At 40.7% G+C, this 25,097-nt stretch overlaps 1 protein-coding gene across 5 annotated transcripts in view; it reads left to right on the top strand.

The window, feature by feature from the left end:
- Nucleotides 1–24,789, top strand: part of LOC146867287 (tyrosine-protein kinase STYK1-like) — a 340,395-nt gene extending 315,606 nt beyond the window's left edge. For all 5 annotated transcript variants that reach the window (XM_085604031.1, XM_085604040.1, XM_085604025.1 and 2 more), the window contains one exon: nt 21,089–24,789. In XM_085604031.1, coding sequence (XP_085460157.1) covers nt 21,089–21,296 — 208 coding nt within the window. In that variant the 3' untranslated portion in view covers nt 21,297–24,789. The remainder of the gene's footprint in view (nt 1–21,088) is intronic.
- The last annotated feature ends 308 nt before the right edge of the window (nt 24,790–25,097 follow it).

Below are 25,097 nucleotides of genomic sequence, written 5' to 3' on the forward strand. Positions count from 1 at the left end.
TCGTGGTCTTTGTAACTTTATCCCTTTCATTAGTCTACAAACCAACACATGTCTACCTATTGAAGAACCTTCCACTGGCGAATGCCCTGCTGCAACCACAGATTAACAGTCCAATAAGAAAAACCTTTCTCAAACAAACCTGACAGATAATTTGCCAAAACCACAGAAGATGCCTCCACGGAATCCACCTCCCTCTACATGCACCAAGTAACCCATGTCCTCCATACTCCAATATATCTCTTCCTCATTCCAGGTGCCTAAAATTACTTGAAAAACTCATGAGCCTGTTCCAAAAGCCCTTCAAACTGCTTTCCACCCCTGAAATCTTCCAAACAAGAAGGCTCAAGGTACCATCTACGACTAACAGTTGAATCTCTCCTCCTGGCCCTGTTTTTTTTCTTTTTAATATCTTTAGTAGGTTTTTTTTTACACAGATACACCCACCCCCTTCCCCCCCAATCTCAGACCTACCCGGCATGTACAAACAATGATTCTTTAACAGTTTTTGTATAATAACAATATATCTCACAGTTATAGATAAATTCATTTGATACATGAAACAACAAAAAAGAAAAAAGGAGGAGCCACTTTACACACCAGATTACGTTTGCTACTGAAACACATTAACCTGTCTCTACTTGACTTTGTATCCATTGTATTAACGGATCCCACATTGCAAGTCCCATTTTACATTTATTACGCCCCTTTCTTTTATATATGGCTGCTTCTAAACTATATATAGCCAGCAGTCGTGATCTCCATTGTTGGAACACTGGTGGATTTGGATCCAGCCACGCTGACGCTATACACAGTCTAAAAACCGCCATTGCCACAAATATCAACCCATGCGTATATTTAGGCCGATTTGTATCGGCTACACCTAACATTATTTCAGTGGGAGATATTTCTATTCTGATATCTATTACCTCTGATAAAAAAGTTGATATATCCTTCACTAGACTTGTTAATACATCACACAAGGCAAAGATATGTATGCTGTCAGCTTCGAATAACTCGCATCTCGGGCATACTGTTCCTTTTCCTGTCCCCCATTTCGCAATTTTATATGGAGTGTAATACAAAAAGAAAATGGTTTTATAATATTGAGCTTGCAGTTTCGCAGACATGAGACAGGACTGATATAGTTCAAAGGAGTGTTGGATCGTTTCATCTGAAACCCCAAGTTTACCCTGCCATTTTATAGTATACTTATCAAGGTCATCTGGATACCTTACGTTTAATAATTCATAGATTTCTCCAATTTTTATATTTATTTTTTTGGACAGGTTCTCCATTATCTGAACTACTTGAAATTTTTGTCCTCCGCCCCCTTTCTTACATAAATAATCCCGAATTAGTAAATATTTTAAAAAATCCTGATGATCTAATTTATACTTGGTCTGGAGTTCTTGGAAAGATTTCAGTCCTGCTATAGAAAAAAAACAACCTAGATGTGTAATCCCTCCCTGTACCCATCTCTCAATACAGGTATCATCAAATATCCCTGGAAGATCATTATTTTTATGTATTGGCGTATAATGAGATAATCACCCAATCTCCAGTAATTAACGTGTCTGATTCCCCGCTTTATAGATACCAAAAATAGATTTAAATTTGACCTTCTTGAAATAACTGTCATTCAGATATCTCCACAGACACCCTCTGGAATCATCACCTAATAAAAGTTCTTGTGGCGTTGGAATAACATCTTCATTGTTAACATTTATCTTGAATAGTAGATTGACACAATATTTCATTATAGCGGCCCAGTGATATAACTTGATATTTGGCAATGCCATTCCCCCTCTCTCCTTTGGTAGTGTAATAAATCTTAAGGCTCTTTGTGACCTCTTATATCCCCATATAAATCTAGAAAACATACTATCTATGTCTTTGAGTAATTACGGAGGAAATTCGAGACAGATTGACCTAAAAAAGTATAAAAATCTTGGTAAAAAGAGCATTTTGATCAGGTTACATCTTCCCCCAATAGAAAGATGCAGATTATTTGAACAAATCAAATCCTTCTTCGGGCGTTGTATTAACGGAACAATATTGTTATTAACTAAATTCTCTAATTTGGCCGTTATATTGGTTGTATGATTTTACAACGCATTCCGTTGCAACGCATGCCTTTACCACGCATGCGTTATAATGAGAATGCCATCAGTACGCATAACCTTTACCTCGAAAATGCCTTTACCACGCATGATTTTACAGCGTATTTCGTTGTTAAACCATGCATGTTGTTAATTGCATTTTCTTGCTAAAGGTTATCTACGATTCCTTCCCTTTCTCCATATACCTCTCCGATTCCCACCCACAAGCCCTTTTTTAAAATACCCCTCCCTTTAACCCTAATATTTTATCCCTTCTATACACAACCCCCTCATCTGTTTTTATATTTAAAAAATACTAATATCCCCCTTACCTCTCCAAGTTCTTCCGTTGTCATGTCCCACGTCTGTAAAGAGGAACCGGAAGTGTCTTTCCGGTTCCTCTAACGACGCGGATTGCCTCCACATCGCGACTTCAACTTGTGAGTTTTATTTTGGGGGGGGACCCCCCCCAACCCCCTTTTTTTCCTCCCATTTATTTTTTTGGGGGGGAGACCTCCCCAAGCCCCCTTACCTTTACCACCCGTGCCTTTACTATGTATTTTGTAGTAAAGGTATGCGTGGTAAAGGCTACCGTGGTAACCACGCATGCGTTGTAATGCATGCGTGGTTACTGTTATGCATGGAAATGGCCGCGTTGTAGTGGCCGTTTCCCCGTTATATTAACACCTAGATATGTTGCATTCTCTGTTACCTGTACATCTCTTATCTCGACTTTACTATTGGGGATAATCGGAGTTTTGTCTTGGTTCAATTTGTATCCAGATACCTCCCGAAAGCTTTTAGCCATTTCTTCAATTATACTAATTGCGCTCATGGGGTCACTAGTAACCGGTGCAATGTCGTCCGCATACGCAAGCGTTTTTGTGGCCTGGTCCCTTACCCATATAGGTGGAATTAATACGTTGTTGTCTAGTCTCCGAATAAAGGGGCCAATATACATCGCATATAAGAGAGGGGAGCACGGACACCCCTGTCTTGCCCCTCTCATGATGCCCAGCGGTTTGGATACTGAACCATTAACCATTACAACCGCAGATGGATCCTGATATAGCATTTGTGTTGCTTTAATAAATGGCTCCCCAACACCACTTTTAGCAATGAGTGTCCAGATATATTTCCAGGAGACCCTATCGAAAGCCTTTTCAGCGTCTAGTAATATGAGTGCCATAGGGTCTCCTGTAACCTAAGGCCAATCAAACAATGAAATCACCCTTTGAGTGTGATCAGTTGTGGCTCTTCCTGGGATAAACCCGTGCTGTCGTTCGGATACAATTTTATGTATCCTCGGAGCCAAGCGAGCCTCTAGTAGTTTGGCATACATTTTGGAATCCCCGGTAATTAGTGTTATAAGGCGATAAGAGCCAAGTTCAATAGGGTCTTTATATTTTTGGGGGAAAATCGCTATTTTGGCCATGGACCATGATCCCGGAGGTCGTCCACCCTGAAATACATGTATGAGCAAATCTGTGAGTATATTTTTTAGTTGAGGGGAGAATTTGACATAAAACTCCTTAGGGATCCCATCCATACCCGCCGCCTTACCTGGAGCAAGGCTATTAATTGAGAGGATACAAATTTCTTCCCATTGGGGAATGCTATCCATACATTCTTGATCTTCAGTCAGTAATCTAAGAAAGTTATCTTGACCTATATGTTCCTCTATTAATCTTTGTTGTATGTCCTATCCCTATACAGCTCCTGATAATATTTTTGAAACACAGTTCTTATTGCGTTGGGATCTGTCACTACCCCGAGCTCTGGGTCACAAATTGATTTGATAAAATTGGATGTGCTTTGTTCACGAGTCCGTACCGCGAGCTGATGTCCCACCTGCTCACTTAATTCATAGAAATTTTCTTTATGCATAGTAGCTTTATCTATAGCTCTTGTTGATAAGATATCAATAATGCAATTTTTGGCTATTGCAACCCGATTTAATTCATTTTCAATTTCCCTTCCCTCCTGGACAGCTTTTATAAGTCTTTCCTCTGCAATAACGATATTATTCTGGAGTACTTGCATTTCTTGTTTAGATTTTTTGTTTGCATTTAATGAAAAACGTAAGGTCTCCCCTCTAATCCCGTCTTTTAGGGTATCCCAAGCTATGTCAATCGGTGCACTACCTAAATTGTCGTCCAAAAATCTAGGGATCCAAACCCGCATGGAATCACAATATTTCTCATTGACCAGTAAAGCCCTTTCAAATGTCCAAGTTTTCATATGAGGTTTCTTTAATCCAGAATCAATAGTTAAGACGAGAGGATTATGATCAGTAAGTATTCTTGGTAGCTTTTTTATTGTACTATTAGCTACTAACGTGTTAGGAACCAAAATATAATCTAATTTTGCATGTCTAGCATGTGGATAGGAATAATGCGTAAAGCATGGATCATTATTATGTTCTGCTTGCCAACAGTCTATCAGACCATGGGTTTGACATAGGTTTTTAAAAGCCTGAAAGACTCTTGGCTTCATGTCTTTATATTGAAACCCTGCATTTTCTGACCAGTCACTTGGTAAATTCAGATTAAAATCGCCACAGATTATCACCGGGAGAGGCCAATGAACAAGCTCATTAGACATATAATTCAATACTTCTGGATCATCACTAATGCTATTATATATTGTACAAATGGTCCTTTTCACCCCATTATTCTGTTGATACTCTGTAATAGCCCATCACCCATATTTATCGGATGAGGAGTGAGCAAATTGTATTCCACACCCTTTCGCCAACACAGCTACACCCTTCGACCTTGCTCCTTGTGTTGTAGCGATAACCACCCTATACCCCAATTTATTAAGTAAATACATTTTTGACCCCTCAAAGTGCGTTTCTTGTATACAAAGAATATTGGCTCTTGTCAATTGTAACCCAACAGATACTTTTAGCCTTTTTTTCCCATTGTTAAGGCCACAAATGTTAACCGTCAAAATTTTCAATTTAGCCATATTGATGCTTTTTCATCCCAAACATATATTTAATTGTCCTCTCTACCTTGATTCCAGTTAAGTATTTTCTTCCTTTATTCGTCATTTCTGTTTCTACAACCAAATTTGAGTTTTTTGCCACAGCTTTACCTGTAGTCTGAGATTCTCTCCTCCTTTCCCTCCCCCGCCCTTCTGCCCCCCTCCTTCCACCAACATATAGGCAATCAGGCTCAGCCCTGAGCCTGTTGTGATGGCGTCTTGTCTCATCCTCACCCACCCACCGCTACTCTCCCTGATTTAATGTGTACGTACATTCTCTCAACACACTATTAGAAACAACACAACACAGCATCGATCATATATTTACCTAAAAAAATTAAAAGGAAAACATTTAGGTGACGGATTAATAACAGTCTACTACAACCTAGTAGTTAAAAGCCCCCTTTTTCCCGCCATGATTTCCTCTAATACTTTCTGTGCTTGTATTTCAGATGTAAAATGGTAATTCTGGCCTTCAAAAATAACTTTCAGTTTAGCAGGATTTTGTAGAAAAACTGTTGCACCAATTTTCTGAAACGGCGCAATCAGCTGCCTAAGCCGCCATCTCCTCTCCACAGTAGCGTGTGCAAAATCAGGCTTAACAAAGTATGAATAGCTCGCCCAGTTTCTTTTCTTATTAGGTCGTGCCATTTCAAACACTGTTTGCCGGAGCAAGAAATTGCCGAAAAAGATTAAGATTGCTCTTGGATATCCTTTGTCATTCGGATTACGTCTATATAGGTTTAATGGAAATCTATGTACCCGCTGGATTTCCTTATCCCAGTCCCATTGTGAGAGTTCAGGTAGAGAATTCCTTAACAAATTTATTGTAAATTTCCGAATGTGATTGACCTCGCTATTTTCCGAGTAACCTTAAATTATTACGACGTTGTCTATTTTCAGCCTCTTCGGGCTTCCACATGACGTCCTTCAGGGTGCTTTCTTGAGATGTTGATTGCTTTTGCAGCCTGTCCACTGTGGATTCCAGCACCTCTGTGCGATACTCCACCATAGCTAGCCTCTCCGCAATTTCTGTGCATGTTTCCCCAACTTTTCTGATTGCACCTTGGAACTTTTTTGACGACTGTCGTGATTGTCGACTTTCTAGTTTAACTTCCTCTTGGAATGACTTAAGGGATTGTAGGATCAGGGAAAAATATGGTTCGCCAGATTGTACAGAGTCTTTCTGTCCGGTCATATCCTTTAGCTGTTTTTTAGATGGTTTCAGCACACCATTATTTAGCAGTGTTTGTGTCTCCGAGTAATCCCAGCCTAGTTCATTCTCTTCTTCCCTAGGGCCACTCCTTTTCCCGTCCGAAAACCTTTTAATTCTCCTTGATACCCTTTTCTCTCCATGCTGGCTATAGTTACTTGTAGATGTATCCTCATCCCCCTCTTCATTGCTACTCACACTAGAAGTCACTTTTTCAGATTCCCCAGATTCCTCATTCAACGAGTAGAAGTTTTCCAACAGATCTGGAGACATATAGCCCATTTCATGATTCTTTGCTAGCTGAATTTCTTTTTCAGTGGTGGCGGTTTGGCTATTACATTTGGTCATTTCACCACCGTTAGAATCTTTTGTTACGTGTCCACCTCATATACCTCTGCTTCCATGGCTGGGGGGACGGTGCTCAGGGTGCTGGCAAGAACCATGACTGCATGATTTTTCTCTTTGCCTGGGTGATCGTGCAAGCCTAGCTCTGGTGTTCCTAATATGGTTCTTTCCCCGCTCGACCCCCCGGACAATTGTTCCAGGCCAGTTTCTGTCACGTCCGGGATGATACTGAGGGTTTGCAAGACTAACATAGATGTTTCCTTGCTGGTAGGTGCTTGTACTTGGGTATCATTTATAGCTATTAACTGATCATGCCCCTTTTCACATTCATTTATACTTTTGGCTGTGAACAAACTCGTTATGGCCAGCTGTTTCTTATTTTGCTCCCCCGTTGCACCCTTTAACATGGGGTTTTTGTTGCCTTCTATTTTGCCCCCCTTACCGGAACGTAGTTCATGTTTTTTTCCTTCCATGTCCCCTTTGCCATTCGTTTCACGTTGCCCTGATGAGGGTGCCACCGCTGGTACAACTAGACGCACCTTGCTCCGTGCGCCCCGGGCCGCCATGAGATCTTCTGCTTGTGGTTTCAGCTTACCGGTGTCTACGTTGCAAGGCAGAACCAATCCTCCGCCGATAGTCCCCCAGCAGGCAGCCGCTGTCAGCAGGATCCGAGCAAGAGTCTCCCAGCATCCATGCCGGTCTTTGTTTTGATCGTTCTTCTCTACAGGCCGGAAGACAGGCTCCGACAGACGCTGCACCATCCAGTCACAGAGTTCCACCTGTAGCTTCAATTCGGGGAGAGACGCGGAGGTGAGTTTACCGAGGACTTCACTCAGGCGTCATCTTGCCTGAAATAATCCCTCCTGGCCCTGTTAACGTCTCCTCTGTCATAGGAATCAGGAAAGGCTCTTCCACTACCAACTCCATCAACCCTGGAAACCCTGGCTGAGCCGCCCAAAACAGAGTTAAGAAGACTACCTGAAAACACTGCCTCCTTATCGTCAACGGCACCATCTGAATCATTGAAAACGGTGGGAACGCATAACCTTGAAAATTCTTTCAAACCTGCTAAAATCATCCACTGCTTCTGCCTGTGGATCCACTCTCCAGCTGTAATATCGTGGCAACTGAAAAGTCAACCTAGATGCAAAAAGATCCAACTCTAAGGGGCCCCAAACTTCCTGAATTCTTCTGAACACATTCACACTCAGTTTCCAGTCGCTGTAATCTCGGAGATACCTCGAATACCAATCTGCTGCTGCATTTAACAGACCTGGAAGGTACTCAGCCTGCAAACCTATTTTCTGTTCGAGACAAAAACTCCATATCTCTTTTGCCACCTGTGTTAAATTTCTCGATTTGCTTTTGCCCAGACGATTTATGTAACAGACTGCTGACACATTGTCCAACTTTAACAGGACATTGCAATTCTTTAATTTCTTTACAAAACTCTGTAATGCAAAAAGTCCTGCCCTCATTTCCAAACAATTTATATGACTCTTCTCCTCTAATGACCATCTGCCACCTGTCTTCTCCTGTGCCAAACAAGCCCCCAACTAATAAGGCTTGCATCTGTCTTCAGTACCAAATCTAGAAAAATACAAAAAATTGCCCTGCCATTGGTATTGTTAAAATAGCCATCTTTCAGATCCAGTTTTACCAAGCAATCGTCTTTCTCCAGAATGTCTCTCAACAAATGAATCTCCTCCATTTTGAAATACCTGTAGGCTAAGTAACAATTCAAATTTCTTAAATTTATTACAGGACGCCATCCTTTGTCCTTCTTTTTTACCAAAAACAATGTGCTCACAAATCCAATACCTTCTGAATTTACTACCTCTATTGCTCCTTTCCTCAACATACCTTGAACATCCTCACTTACCAACTCCTGTTGATCTTTCTGCAAAACTAACTCTCCTGGTTCTGTCTCCTGAACCGGGATCTCCTTGAATTCTATTGAATAACCCTGAACCGTCTGTAAAACCCATTGATCCTTTGTTAGGTTCATCCAATTCCTTAAGAAAAATCTTAATCTTTCCCCTACCTTTCCATGGGTAAAACCAAAAATCATCCTCATACCTACCATGATTTCCTTGTCTGAAGCAAACTCTTCCTCTGGTTTTACATCCTCTAGTTCCTCTTCCCCTCGAGGATAAAACCCAGTTGCTGACTGGAACCCCCCCTGAATGATGGTCTTCCAAAAGATTGATATTGGGACCTTATATTGAACCGGCTGGAGAAGCGCCCCCTTGCTCCAGCCCTGTCAAAAACATGCCCTCCAAAGACTCTCCTTAGTGAACTTTGTGCCTTGTCAAGGCTTGTGAAGGTGGACACATATTTTCCCACTCCTTTCACTAGTCCTTCTCCAAATAAATTACCTTTCAGATCCTTTCTAGGTTCCTTTCTTGTAAAATCACTTAACTTAGGGCTGATTCTCATGAGACTAGCCTTTCGTCTTTCAGCCATAATAGCTGCATTAGCATTCCCAAGGAAACATACCACTCTTTTTAGACCAACCTCTTAACAGTTCTGTATCTACAGAGACTGAATATGTATTGGCTTTTTCAGCCTTGTCCAGTATTCTAGCCAATGGACATATTACATCTAACAAACGATCCTGGCACTGCTTTAATGCCCTTCACAATTCTTTCCTGGGATCGCGACACATTTTGAACAAAAAAACGAATCAGGTCCGGATCCAGATCTGGTGTTGCGCATGCCTTTTTATCCAACACCGGGGGAGAACACTCAGCCCTCATTACAAATCTAGCTTCCTTCTTTATCCACATCCCAATAAACTCTGCCACATGCGCTAGAGGCCACCAGTCAGCACTTCTTGGGTGCCTAATTAAATCTGGGCTGAACATATCAGCACCCTGGGGCTCCTTTACTTACCCCTTATTCTTCCTTCTTTTCTCTTCTTTATCATAATCTAGATCCCATTCTTCTGTATCCATATTGTCAAAAACAAACTCATCAAAATATTCCACATCATGCCCATATGAATTATCTTCATCATCAGGAACTTCCTAAATTTCTTGTGTGCCACCAAGGACAGCCTGTTTTGTGCTGTGCTGAGCACCTTCTCTTTGTGTGGTGCCAAGACCACCTTTCTGCCAGGCCCTGAACCTATCCTCCTCTCACTCTAATTTTTTTTTTTCATTTTCCTTTTTCCTATCATGCTAGAAGCATGATCAGTCTTCTCCTCCTCCAAAGACCAACATTCATCATCTGAAATGTCTGCCTTCCTTTTTCTCTTAAACACTGATCTCAAAACTTCCTTTACCGAAGATCTTACCTCCTCCACTACCATCTTCTTCACTAATTCATTGCTTGTTCCCTTCTCTAAGGGTAACCCTTGCTCACTCAGAATCTATTCTAAAAACTGTACCTCTCTAAATTGAAACTTCTTTTTCCAAACACTCATCAAACCTCTCCACTTGCCTTTTTCTTCTCTTAAATACTTCCTTTTTCTTTTTTTTTGTTACATATCTGATACAGCACGCCTTAAACTAACTACCTCCAACTGACACAGCTGCCTTGAAGCGTCTCTAAGGCAACCACTGACTGGCAGCGTCTTGTTGCTTTTAATTTTTTAATTTTTATTTATTCACTCTCTCGTCTGCGCATACAAAACACCTTCGTCACTTACCACGGTGCACACGTCTCTACGGAGTCTGCAAGAGTCCACCTCAGATCTGCCCCCAATCTCATCGCAAGTACATAGACATGTGCGTTTCATTGCCAACCTCTTACGTCACCTGCTTGAAACTCAAGGCGTGATCTCTACGTGACCCCGTGCTCTGCAGCAAAGCTCTGCCTCGCGCCCTCAGCTTTCTTCTTATTGCCAACTGCACACTGCAGACTTGCGCAAGGTAACAAACTCTCTAATTTATTTTAAATATCTTTTTTGAAACTATGAAAAATCTTTATATACTTAATACTTCCACTCGTTCATACTCCCTCAGTATTCGCTCCATAAAAACAACATAAAAAATACCCCCTTTCCCATAAATTGCGAACTTACTTACTAATTCAATACCTATTAACTATTGTAAACCATTATCTATATTTTTATATTTAAAAAATACATACATATTTAAATCTATACACAAATATAATAACAGCAAGATAAACCAATGAAGTGCTAGCAGATACTTAACTGACTGGAGCAGCGAATAAAAAAGGAAGATGGCTGCTGTGTTCTGGTTTATATGAACTGTGGTGATGTTCGAATACTGGATTTTTGGGTGTGCCTAAAAAATGCTTTAAAGTGCTGCAGTTTGGAGTGGCAATGAGAGTTTATGCATAATGCTAGCCTCCGGTCTTGACATGAAATTACACATGCCATATTTGAGTAGTATCTGCTTATTTACATAAACCCTTTTCTTGGACTCATTAGCACTTTCTCCATATACCAGCTGAGAATGAGTCAGCTCGCTAATCTGCAACTCAGATGCTGTTTAACCATGGGTTTTTTCAACAACTTGCGAGTGCAAGCGCTCATGTGTTTTCTCTCTACTTCCGCCATTTTCCCAAACTTTCTCTTGTAAGGTATTCAAGTAATTGATACCTCCAGAGAGATTCAGGGACAGCTGGCACTTTCAGGAGAACTACATCTTCAGCCAAAGCTTGACACCAGCATTGACTGAAGCAGAACCATCAGATCAGGAAGACATTAGGCTGCCTGTATCAAGTGGCTCTGAAAATACTGGTGCAGCTGAGGAAAAAGCTGCTTTTCGACCATGATAGCCAATTGTTCTTCAATACCTACCTAATTAGAAACCTTTGTTTCTCAACTACCACTCATCTAGCTCCACAAACGTATGGGGACAGGAAAAAATGTTGCTTATTCTGCAGACTTGATGTTGGTCAATTCCTGAAACACGTTTTATCCTTAGATCTGGTATGATCTGTGGTAAGTTATTTCTGTTGACTCAGAGCAAACAGGTGTAGACAAAGTCTCAAAGAAATGTGCCTTCAGTGCCTTCAAGACCTGTTAAAAGGCTGGCATATTTATAACCATTTCTAGACATAATGCAAATATGCAAGTTAAAGTGGTTTGCAACAATGGGCTGTAGCCAGAAACCTTGCACCTTTACTTTAAAAGTAATTGTATGTTAGATCATTGTGGCATACTTGTACTTCTGTGGCTTTTGCTTCTTCCTCTTCTAGGGGTAGAGGTTGAGGGTAGGGCTCCTCATCTTCACCAGGGTCTTTACGTACTAACACTATAGGCATTCACTTCCTGATGGCTATATCCTGCAACATGGCACATATGACTATGATTTTGCAACAAAGCAAGATCATATTCTAGGATAGCCCCCTTCTTGTGTAGACAATATAATCTGCCTTTCAACCCACCAGATGTCAGTTCTCTAATAGGTATAGTTTGCTTCTGAGCAGCATTATATCACCTTTCTTTCGACGTCCATGGATTTAAGTATGATGTAAGTTTCAGTAAGCTCAGGCCATACGCACTATCACCTAAAGTGGGAAGGCATGAGTAAAAAACAAACTACTAAATAGCTTTACTAAATAGTGTATCATCGAGTATTCTTATCAAGCAACTACCCGTCTCCAAGCTCTCTTCTCCCTAGCCGGTCATACGTTGCACAGTGACATAAGCCATAGAAGTTGTGTATGCTTCCTGGATACTAAAAAACAAGGTCAGTGATAAGACATGTGACATTGCGTGCCACCTGTGTATCCAGGGAGTACTGGCAGGTAATGCTTTCTGTAAAGAAGTGCAATACTTGAGGTGGGCATAGGTGGACATGGGTTCCATCCATAAATCTAATTACATTTGGGAATGGTGCAGTAGCATACAATTGGACCTGTAACTCACCAGGGGCATTTGGAAAATCTCTATTTGAATTTATTATTTCCAGATAGCCTCAAAACCACAGACAGGGTAATTTGTGATATGTCCCACTATCTGCAGCTGTATGCTAGTATCTAGAAGATTCTAGGAGGTGTGAACTACATAAAACCTGAATGGCTGCAGGTAGAGCCCCCCTGTGTTTTGTGTATGTGCCTAAAACAGACAGCAGTTTATCAATCTGGTGTAAAATCACCAGCCTACTAAATCTACATTTGAAGTAAACAGCCTCCTCAGTTTGTTTAAAAAGGGTCACCCGCTGCCTGGCAATTCTCTTGTGTCTTCCACATCTCCTCTGCTCTGCTCCTGGGATGCACATCCTCCTGGCCATAGCATGAAGTGCTGCCATTGTGGAAGCTTGCTTAGAATTTTGGATGAGCTTTTATGCTCTGTGCCTGGTTTCCACCTACTTCCACTTGATCCTGAATTGACCATGTAATTTGCTATTTTTGCAAGTATTCACAATTAGAAGTTGTTTAGTACATGTAATTTGGGAGTCACTTGGAAATAGAACTTGAAGTCTTTAAACTGCTAATTTCAGTCACAAATTAAGTAATCCTTAAAGTTTCGACTTGCTGTGCAATTTTTGAGAACCTTGGTCTTGCGACTCTTGCTATATCACACGTGGTCCATTTGCAGCTGCCCCACGTAAAAACTTTGTACATCAGGACCTTTGTATCTTCTCATGAGTTCATTAATTAATACGCACTTTCGTAGTTAGAAGTTTGATCAAATCCACAGTGTGGGTCTTGAATTTCATTGTAAAAAAAAGGTTTTGGTAATCACCATATCAATACCAGTATTTTGATTCTTTCTCTGCTCTTTCATCAGGGTTATTCATGCATACAAAACTGTTGAGTAGATTTACTGAAAACCCCTGCTGTGCCTCAACACCTACCCATGTGGTGGAATGTTGAATAACTCATCTGGTAGGAGTCAGATGAAAATGGAGGCAGAGTGAGAAAGAAACGCTGACTGGATCTCCCTTACAGAGTGGATCGTCACAGGCTAGGGACAGTATAGAGCAGTCTCGATACAGGTGAAATGGTTAGTCACTGACCGGCTGCAGGACAAACAGGAGACCACTGCTAAATATAAACCAGAGTAACCTACATAAATGTATGAGCAGGGTAAGCGTACCAATTTCAGCAAAGGTGCTTGCTTTGACAAGCACCTGGCAGACCAGTATACCAGATGGGATTTAGAGGACACAACCGCAAACCAGACCACCATGAGATAAGATGAGAGATACCTAAGGGTATCTAGCACAACCAAACATACACAATGAGAAGTGTCTACCTAATTTAAAGGAACTGAGAACAGAAAAAACAACACATGTGAGGGACGAGCAAACTGGAACGAATCGGAGGCCCAAAACAACCAATGACTGGTTGCCAAGACACATTCTCCATGTTAAAGTTGCCTTATATATGATCACTACCCGAGTGCCCCGGAAGTGTATTGTAAACTAAGATATGAATATCTCTTGGTATTAGTCAGTTAGGGATCTGGTTTCACTCTCTTTTTAGTTTCCCCTGTCTTGTTCTCCACAATCTCCAGTCCTGGTTAGTCCTATGCCCAATTCCCTGACTACTCTGGGCATTAATCTTGACAAACGTATTTAATCACCAATTACATTTTCATGGTTATTTCCTTAACCCATTGACTGTGATATTACTGCTAAAATAAATAACTTTCAATTTTTTTCCCATAGGTACCATACATGATTATCTAATATACAATCACACTAATTTTAGTGGGTTGGGAAAGTCCAAGGAATAATAAAGATGCTTATACATTCTGCTTTTAACTTGTCAAATTTGTTGGTGTTTCAAAGACAGATGTCAAATGTCAGGTAGTTTACTCTTTTTAACATGGGGATTGGTCTTTCATTTTCATTTTATGACTGCAAAGTGAGAGGAGTTTTTAAAGTGAATTATGTGACAATCTTGCTGGAGTACAGATACAGTGAAAGGAAAGGCTGTAGGAAATTGCTTTTTTTACAACACACAACAAAATGCCTGCAAAATAACTGTATGCATTTAGCAGTCAGGTATGCTAAAATGAAGTAAATTATTTTTGTAATTCTGAAGCATGTTGGAATCAGAGATTTTAATGGGATCAAAACAAATCAAGACACTTTACTTGGTGATGCACACATTTAACATATTCACATAAGCTCAATGTCCACACAATATCATTTGTGTGGTATATAGTTTTATCAGTAAAACTGTATGTTTGTGCAAATTTAGTAGCCATTTCAATTGAAATATGCTGTCTGTAAATGACAATGCGCTACCACGCGATGCTTAAATTAATTTTGGAAATTGCCCAGCCTCATATCCATTAAAACAAAGCATCGCGAAGGCCCGAGACGTGTATTGATGCGATGTGATTTCTGCCCAGTCCTCTGCATGTCAAAGTCAAGAAATTCAATGAAGCACAGGTAAATGGCGGGAGTAACTATGACTCTCTTAAGGTAGCCAAATGCCTTGTCATCTTATTAGTGAGGCGCATGAATGGATGAACGAGATTCCCACTGTCCCTACCTACTATCTACCAAAACCACAGCCAAGGGAACGGCTTGGCAGAATCAGCAGAGAAGATCATGTTGAGCTTGAATCAAGTCTGGCACTGTGAAGAGACATGAGAGGTGTAGGATAAGTGGGAGGCCACCAGGCCACCGGTGAAATACCACTACTCTTATGGTTTTTCACTTACCCGGTGAGGCGGGAGGCAAGCCCCGTGGGGCTCTCGCATCTGGCTCCAAGCTCCCAGCGCCCGCCGGGCGCGACCAGCTCCAGGGACAGTGGCAGGTGGGGAGTTTGACTGGGGCAGTACACCTGTCAAACGATAATGCACGTGTCCTAAGGCGAGCTGAGGGATGACAGAAACCTCACACAGAGCAGAAGGGCAAAAGATTGCCTGATTTCGATTTTCAGTATGAAGCTCTGCCCAATGGCCACACCTCCCCTAAATGGACCTCATTCTTCAACATTCAATGCCAATACTGGGACCTTCTGAAACTCCAAAGAAGGATAGCTGCAAAGAGTGAGCTTTGGTCTGGTAGCTGCTGCAATGTTGTCCCCAAAGCACCCAATGCAATACATGGTTAGCTGAATATTGAACTGTTCATTCAGCCATGACAGCGTCTCTGTAGAAGGAGCACACCACTTGCTTGCAGTAAGTACCACGATTTTCTGCTGCTGAGAAAACCTTGCTATTAGGTACTGTGCTAGACTCTGACATTTTGAAGTAACGCATATGTTTCTGTTCAGAATCACCAGTAAAACTAAGATTTTACATGGTTTGTGTAAACTCACCACCATGTAGCCTTTGATCCACGGAGCACAATCTTTTGACTATACATACACTACCATGTTTCTCTTTCATTTTTTTTGCCTGCTAACATGCCAGACCTTTTCCACTGGAAGAGGGGTGTAGTGAACCCCACGCTTTAGCAGCTACAAGGGGTGTTCTTTATGGGCATCTTCTGTCTGCAGCTCCGCAGACAAAAGCTCATAATTAACACTGGAATACAGAGTCAATAGAAGAGCAGCAGGAGCAGGAAAAACAACTCCTGGGTGGATAGAACAGGGAAAGAAAGAAGGAATATGGGAAGGAAGGGGAAGTATGGCATTCATGCCTCAAACACGCTCCAGGACTTCAAAGATACATTGAAAGAACAATTATTACAATAACAAATACTACATCTGTATAAAAGATATCATTTAAAACCAAGAAACGCCATTAGCTAGACATGGTTTTTAGTATCTTCATACTACATGGTCTCTTTGCCAGATACATACGTAGATATTGGCAAATGTTATCAAAACCAATCTGTTAGTTTCACTATATATGTAAATAATTCAAACTTCTTTGATGTCTGTACCATCACAAATGCTATGTCTAACATTTGAAGCCAAGTGGCTAGAGATGCTGACATTGGAACTGAGGAACCAGGTTCGAATACAGGCCTCAGCTCAATATCTGCTGACTCTGGGCAAATGACTTAATCTCCCCCTTGCCTGAAGAAATGTGTAACCCCTGATTTATTTGTAAAACACTCAGATGCCCTTGGGCCAAGTTTGCACTATAAAAAACTGCATAACATGTTATGCTGATGTTGCTAAATACATTACAAAATAGACCAGGACCTGTTATGGGCGTCATCATGCAAAAAATGCCTACAGTATGTCAGCACCAAAAGCTACTATAATACCAGGCGGAACTCTTCATGCTAGGGATGTCCACAGTAGACCAGGGATCACCATAATTATACCAGAGCCAACCGTATATGGAAATTGGCACTATCATGCAATGAATTGTCAGAATCTGCCATTACCATTAGTATACAATTGGAGCATTAATCCAGAGGTGAGTATTATTCCAAGGTTGCACAGTATCCAGCATCTTCATGCCAGGACAAGCGTTATGCAGGGGTAGGCACCAGCTTGTCCTGGTCTCTCCCAAATGCTAGAAATTAACAAAAAAATTCTAGGCCAAGTATTACACTAGCATTTAAAATCCCCTTGGCATAGATTCCCGCATTACGGCAATAATTAGCACCATTATGCTAAGGTCAGCATTGCCCCATGGTAGGCACCATTGAGTCATGGATGTCGACAATTCACCAGAAAACACCATCATTATGCCAGGACTATCCATATACAGATGTTAGTATCATCATGTGATGAATGCCCACTACGTGCCACAAATTGACACAGTGTGCGAGAGCCAGCATTTTATCAGTAGTGGGTATCTTCATGCCATTGAAGTCCACAGTAGGTCATTATGCCAGGGCCAGCCATATACTGAGATGGGCACTATCATTTATGTTCATAATATGCCAGCATTTACCATTAATTTGCCTAGGTAAGCATTATCTATGGGGATGTCCCCAGTATGCCATTAATTAGCACAGTGTTGCCATGGCCTTCATTATTGCTACAGTGGGCACTGTCATGCAGTGACTACAGACACTATGTCAGTACTTACCACTTTTATTCCAGAACAAGCATTATACTGTTGGTGGATATCATGAGGCAATGAATGTTCACAGTATACGAAGAGTTACTCCCAACATTCCAGGGCAGGCACTATTCCAGGGTTTGGCATCAGCATGAATACCTACATTATTCATCATTGCAAGGACAGCAATGTAATAATCGTGTGCATCAGGGCTTGTATTCCCAGAGTATGCCAGGAATTACTACCATTATTCCATCAACAGAATTTTATCAGGGGTGTGTGCCAATGCTCATAATGTGTCAAGAATTACAGATGTTTCATCAGTGTCAGTAAATTCCATGGTCATGACCAACATATGATGGAAAGCCAAAAAATGTCAGGAATTACCACCATTAAGCAAATGCTAGGATTTTACCATGGGTGGGCACTATCATTCCATGGATACCAGCAATATACCAAGAATTATGTCCATTATGCCGCAGCCAGCATTATATTATGCGTGAATAGGCACAACTCATATCCATAAAATCACACATACACATACCCACACACCCACACATACACACATGCATGCACCCATACACACACACACCAGCATTTACTTCTTTTTTTGAAAAAACATTTACTTTCCGGTGACCGGTTCCATGCATCATGCTCCAGCTGACATACCTCTCCCTCACAATCTTTGGTATTGGGTATCAGTCCCATTGAGCTTCAGTCCTTATGTTACCTACACAGTGTGAGTGACAGTGCAAGGATTGAGTGAAGGCCCTGCACTGTAAATTACTCTTCAAATGTGATGTGGTGTTTGCTATAGGTCCTAGAACTATGACATTAGCTCTCTGCTGGGGAACTGTGGGACTTATTTCTATCTTAAACAAAAGAGAGTGAGCCTAATGATTTACTGGTGTCTTTGTGTATCGGTTATCTTCCCGCAACTCTCAATCAATATTGGCCACTGGTGGTGTTAAGTGGTTACCGCTATGGTGTATTATCAGGAGGCATCATCATTAGGTTTCGCACCCTAGGTGAGTACTGCCTCCTCTCGAGGGAAGGTACTGGGGGGATCTCTGTAGTGAAAGATAAAATGACCTCCTATAGCTAAAAATGTATGTTTAATATAAGTGCAGTATCTAGGGGTAAGATTAAAAAGTGAGGTGGTGATGTTGTTTGGACGTTTAAATTGTCCTTAGCATCACTTGTATACGGTCAACATGGTTCAGCCTCTATTGGCCAAACGGGCCCAAGCCTTCCTCAAGACCTACTTCAGAGATTGACAGATCCCTTGTTGTGACATGTAAGTATCTGCTTACGTGTTTTCACACTGATAATTGTATTGTAAATAACAGCAGCTTACATTGAGCTTGTAATTTGTTGATGAAAAGTGCATAGTGAAGAGATCAGTCATATCTTATATTCTTTTTTGCATGATATACAATTTCAAATAACCCAACGTAAGTATGCATGAGATTCCATCCCGGATTAGTCAATTTGTATGTGTATATGTAACCGTATATTTTTGGGAGAAGGAGAATAGTGGTTAAAAATCCTGTTGGGATTGACAAATTACACATGAGAAAGGATGGGGTGAAGAAGGAAGGAGGCGACAGGTTCCTTAACTACTTACTACCCACCTGGTGAAATTATTTATACATTTGGCAAGAAGAATAAGTATATAATTGTGGCTTTTACAGTCATATTTAGGTTATACAGAGCGTAAAACTGTATATAACCTTTTTGTTTTCCTCTATCCTCTTCATAGATAATGGATGAGGAGAGGGTGTTATGACTCTTTGAAAACAAATAAAATAATATTTTGCACAGTGGCTAAAATCAGTTATCCTGTGGGACATATTTTCTAGCCACTTCTCTAACAAATCTCAGTATCCGGTACCAAGAAATTAAACAAACTGTGCGTGTCTGATGGGCAGAACTTGGACCACTGGACCATTAGGCATGAACAGTTTCCTGTTTTTCCCCATGAATTTCCAAGAGTCTGGAGAAGGACAATAGAGGCAACACTGCACACCACCATACCCTTTCAATAATGGTGGGAAAAGAGGTGGGATGGAATCCGAATGCCATAATGAGTGAGCCGCCTCAGCCAATGGTGAGTGAATGTAGTAGCTTCCAACCTGCGACTGAAAGGCAATGGCAAAGAAAATATTCCAAAGCCCTTTTTGGCCTTTACACAATACTTACTTTTTTAATACCTTGGAATCTGGTTAGAGTAAAGGTTGTATGACACTCAGTTCATAAAAATAAAATAGCATCTATGTCAAGATTAGCCGATGACCTCCTGCGTTTTAATAACAGGTTTGGGAGTCTATCTTCGCGCCCACTTTTGAGAGTCTACCATGGCAAGAATATATATCTAATAACATAATCATGTGAAGTCAGGTCTCTCTCTTGAAGGAAAGAATTATAACTAATGAAACGAAAAGTCTGGTGCTGTGTGTTTGGATTCAGATTAACTACTTCAATAGAGGTTATTAGTCAAGAATTCAAATTAGGGCCATATGGCAATTATGTAAGACTCTGTCTAGAATGGCTGAATGTCAAGGCAACGAGTGTTTGTTCCACAATAGGATTTTCAATTTTCAAATTCGCAGAATTTTTTTTTATCTGGGCTTGGCCGCTACCGTATGACTCAAATGTCATAGCGTCAAAACCGTCTTAAGCGCTCTATGAGAAAATATATCAATTAGGATTTTAAGAATAAATATTGCTCTTTCATTGCTTTTCTGATCTCTCCAGTCCTAAACTCTTTATGCTTGCGTCCTTTGGTCAAATTCACACTTTTGATGAGACGGGGAAATGGTGGGGAGTTTTATATGCTGCTTTTCAAAATTAGTACGGGAATGCATGTTACATGTAATGTTTTATTGCAAAAGTATGGAAGAGCCAAGGAAAAAGCAATTGTCTAAATTTGAAGCCAGTTTCACATTTGAGAATGAAGTCAGGCTTATATAGCGGTTTTTGAATCGAGATCGAATGTTTATTTGTAAATCTGTAGCCACATTTTTCTTAAACTATTTTTCCGCTGCTCATTTCTTCAGTTAAGCCCATTTTGTCAGAAAAAGCCAAAGAAGCCATGGATTTCCATGTATTGCTTTGTGTTTAAAATGTGACAAGCATCTTAGAAGTCTTTGAACCATTAACTGTTCATGTTAACTTTTAATCCCCTTTGACACCCCCTCCAGCCCTTCTCTCTTTTTATCTCTGCTTAAATTGGGGCCAATTGGCTGTTCTGACCTCTCTTTACTCCCAGAATTGAAATGTCCAAGGCAAGAGGATTCCAGGCAATGTCCCAGCCAGCAACTGACTCCTTCTACTAGCCACCTCCTGGAAGTCATTCACACCCACATTTCTGTGGGGGGCAGTATTTAGACTTACAATAAAGTAAATTGACCCTCTCTATTCTAGCCTTATATTTCATAACTTTAATTCCCAAAAATGTAACTGCAGCTCTGACCTTATGGGCAGACTTTCTCCAAGCTTCTCTAGTTCTTTCTCACACCAAGCGTTTGAACTTTATGAGAAAGGCATACCTGACAATGTTGCTTATCTGTCCACCTTTGACTACAGGTTTGACATCATGAGTAGCTGCTGGCAGTGGAAATCTCGAAAGAGGCTAAGGTTTGCTGAGCTGATTGAAGTGCTGGATTCCTACAGAATTCACGCTGAGGACAAGAAACCCCTGACCGCCACACACCCCATGGACCTCAGCTGCTATGGGCTTATAGCGGGCCTTGACTCACGACGAGATGCAACCTCACAAGTTTGCACCTTGTGATCAGCAGACTAGAAACTTGACTGTCAAAGCAAAAATACACTTTTCATACAGAGGATTTGAATAAGAACAAGCGACTCCCTACATTCTATCCTCTCCTTAAGCAGATGAAATAGGAAAAATTTAAGATGTGAACTGGACGCCAAGATCTGTTGAGGAGTGTTGTTTACCTGAGGAGTGCTTTCTAGACATTTAGTATTCAAATAATTCACTCCTCCCAGTCTTCGATGTGATGATTTCTTCTGGCCATTTTTTAAAAAATTAAATATTGCTAATCCACACATCAAAGTTTCCAAATGAACCATCTTTTTCAAAGAATCCCTATGTGATATACACATAAGTAAGGTTATGATAAATCGTGAAATTTCATGAAATTCCATGAACCTTTTGCAAAATGATACTTTGACAGACCAATGCAGACAACTGATACCTTACATGAATTTTCTATGCTAGAGCGCACGTTGTCAGATACTGGCAGGAGACTGGTTCGAGCAGAAAACGTCTCTTGGTGTATCATTTTCTACATGAGCTAGTTTCTCACTGGCAAAATTATGCAAAATTGTATAATGAGACATAACGAGAAATTTAGGAATTTAGCGAATTTTGCCCGCCTTATTTAGATTTCGCCCATACCTATGTATACTTTACCATTTTAGTGACATGTTCCACTTTAGCACCTTGGATTATAAATTTAATTTCGAAATTTACCAAGTAGATCAATAATTTCAAAGATCTCATCCATTTTTTTAAGTCATTTATAAGAGTGATTGTTAATGGTTTATTTATAAAGCATGTTGTTCTACTAGGCATTTGTTTTAACCCATGGCAGATTTAAATGTAGTAATCTTGGACGTGGATTGATAGTGCGCATGAGCCCTAACTAAAGGTGATATGGTTGTAGTTTACTGGCCATTCTCGCCAGTCCTTTTGCCAAAGTGAAGCTCCACTTTTTTTTATATATGTGTAAAATGCATTGCAATTGTTAATATGTTAAATATAATGTAACTGTGTAATTCAAATATGTAAATACCCAAAGAGCCCAGATACCCCTAGGGGTGACAGTGTTGCGCTTTACAAATGCTGCTTGATTGATTGATAAAGACATTTCCAGCATCCCATCACATTTTAGCTACATTTGCACTATAAATACCAACACATACATACAAGAGATTGAATCCTGTCTTTGACTGTAGTAAATCTCCAACAGCTTTTAGAATAGGAATGGATCTGAAAAGGTTTGCAAATACTTTTCCCAAACTTTCTTGGCCACCCTTGAAACTTCTCTAGCCTTCAATATAGAAAAATTGACCCATGCAGCAAAATTCGGGTAATATTGCACTGGCGATAATCGTGTTACAAATTCACCTTTTGTGAATTTCTTACAATTATAAATCAGGCCAGTTGCAAATCAGAGCATCTTCTCTTGGTGGTACGATTTAGTTCTTCCAGAAGAAGCTCATGCTTGGCTGGTTTCTCACTGCTCCAAAGTGCTGCAAAGAGACCCTAATATCCATAGCTTAATTTAGGGAAATATTTTGACTGCACCTTTTTGCCATATTCTGCCCAATAGGAAGCTCTCTAATGAGCAAAATGTGAGTATAAGGTATTAAATGTGTGCAGTGAAGTGACATTTTGTTAATGGTATCAACAGGCAAATTTAATGTACCCTGCATCTCTAAAATCTAAGAGCGCAATTGGGTTCTTTTGCAAAGTGCTGACAGAGATTATGCAATGGTAAATCCTAAGCTAGGGGAAGTAGTGGATGTTCCAGAGTTGGGATGCCATGGAAAGCCTAAGACCACTGTTCCCATTTTGTTTTCTGACCGACTCCCACCTTGGAAATAATTGGCAGATTTCCTTTGTCAATGACAGGAATAAATCTCATTCCAGGATGAGAATGGGAAGTTGAACTCCCCTAAAATGAGTTTGGCTGTGTGGGAAGAACTTTCTCCTCGACATAAAATATTTAACTTGTGGTGAAAAAAAAATAAAATTGCAGTTTCACTACTGCCATGACAAAGCGAGCAATTTCTCTGGGCAGCCACTTTCCAAGCCGCAGCCACCCTAGTAATATTTTTCTCACCCTTATCTCATCTTTGTCAGTCTGTCAGGACCTCTCTTTTCCTACCTCTACCTCTACGTCTGACTGTCTCTTTCTACCCGGTGTCATTTTAAGGATTTTGGGTCCCTGTGCAAGAAATTGCAACCGTGTTTTTGTGTGAAAGTTTAAGTATATTTAATTTATTAGGCACCAAGCAGGCTTGAATTAGTAGAAATTAGGTAATAAAATTCAAAGTTGTATCCGTAAATGGACCCCTCAAAATATTTCTTGCCCAGAGCCCCAAAAACCTTTAAGATAAAACTTGTAAGCCTGTGTGTGAAGATTTATGATTATCTTTTTGATGTATACCCTAAGCATGGCTGCGCTTGCCCTCTTGTTCTCTCATGACGCTGTACTGTCTTATCTGGTCGATGATACCTTCGTATCCCTTCCAGGGTTACTTTAATCTTTCGTTGAATGGGAGTAAATGGATGCATACCTGTGAAGTTAAGAATGAAAGTTATTTTTTCAAAAGAAACAACATTTTCCACTCTTTTAGCTCGAGGCATTGTCAGACTTTGAGCGACAGCTCATATCACAAGTACGATAGAAGTATTTATTCTAAGTTGGAATGGTACTGCAGCTTTCGAGTTCCAACTTTATTTCTACTGCTCTGGCCATTGGGAGGCACCTTGGGTCCGATTTTTAAAATGTTTTTTGGTCTTCTCATGCACATACTCAAACCAAGAAAAACTGGAAAATGCGTCCACTCATTTCATGCTTGGCAGTTACGTGTCAATCTAAGATGGTGCGCGTACCAGTACACGGTGTTCATGCGTTTTGGCTTGAGCTGGAAACTGGCCGTTGAGCATGGTAAGCACATTACTGTGGGCATCCCTAATGCACTCACAGAATATACACCAACCTTGACAACCATAAACGTGCCACCCGCACATGAGGTTGGTTGTCCAGATAGGTGCGACTGGATGAAGAGAGAGAAAGTAGACAGTCTCCTTACAAGAGTGTGGGCAGAAGCACCTGTACTTTACTTTCACTACCACCCTGGCTTGACTCTGCGTAGCCTAGAAGTCAATAGCCATGATCACTCAGGTTATAGTGTTCCCTTTAAACAGATACATGGCAGTCTATAGTGGAGTACATCTGGTGAACCCAGAGCTTTTATAGACAGGCCAGAAAAAATCCAAGCTATGTCAAGGATTTCTCTTTTAACATGTTGTTCATAGTTGACCCTCTTCAAGGTGCTGACTCATCATTTGTGTTAGCTGCACCTGCCTGGAAAAATTCCTTCATGGGCTGGTCTTCCTTGGTTCTGAAATGTACATAATGTATTGCTATGTCTGCTGAAGTCAGTCCTCTTTGCAACACCCCTAAGCGACTGGGCAGACGGGGCTCCACTCTAGTGTACCTCAATAAATATACTTGGTTTGTATTCTCTACTGTCTGACCGACTCTTCAATTGGTATGGAAGGCTGAGAGGTGGTCACGAGTGACCCCTGTGACCCTAAATGGGCCACTTCAGCAAGGGGTCATTTGTGTAGCTCCTTCAAAGTTGAAATAATAAAATGTAGAAATTAGGTTGTAAAAAACAGCCATTTGTGCCTACATTTTCCCATGTAACTTCTAACTACGCAAGATTTTTTTAAGTAATATACGGTGACGTCTGTGAGACCCTTCTGGTTGTGGGTATATAAGGCTTGTAGGCAATGTTCCCTCTCATTTCTTTCCTCTGTGTGCAGCAGTGC

This window comes from Triturus cristatus, chromosome 1_2 (genome assembly GCF_964204655.1).
Source record: "Triturus cristatus chromosome 1_2, aTriCri1.1, whole genome shotgun sequence".
In the NCBI taxonomy this organism is placed as follows: Eukaryota; Metazoa; Chordata; class Amphibia; order Caudata; family Salamandridae; genus Triturus; species Triturus cristatus.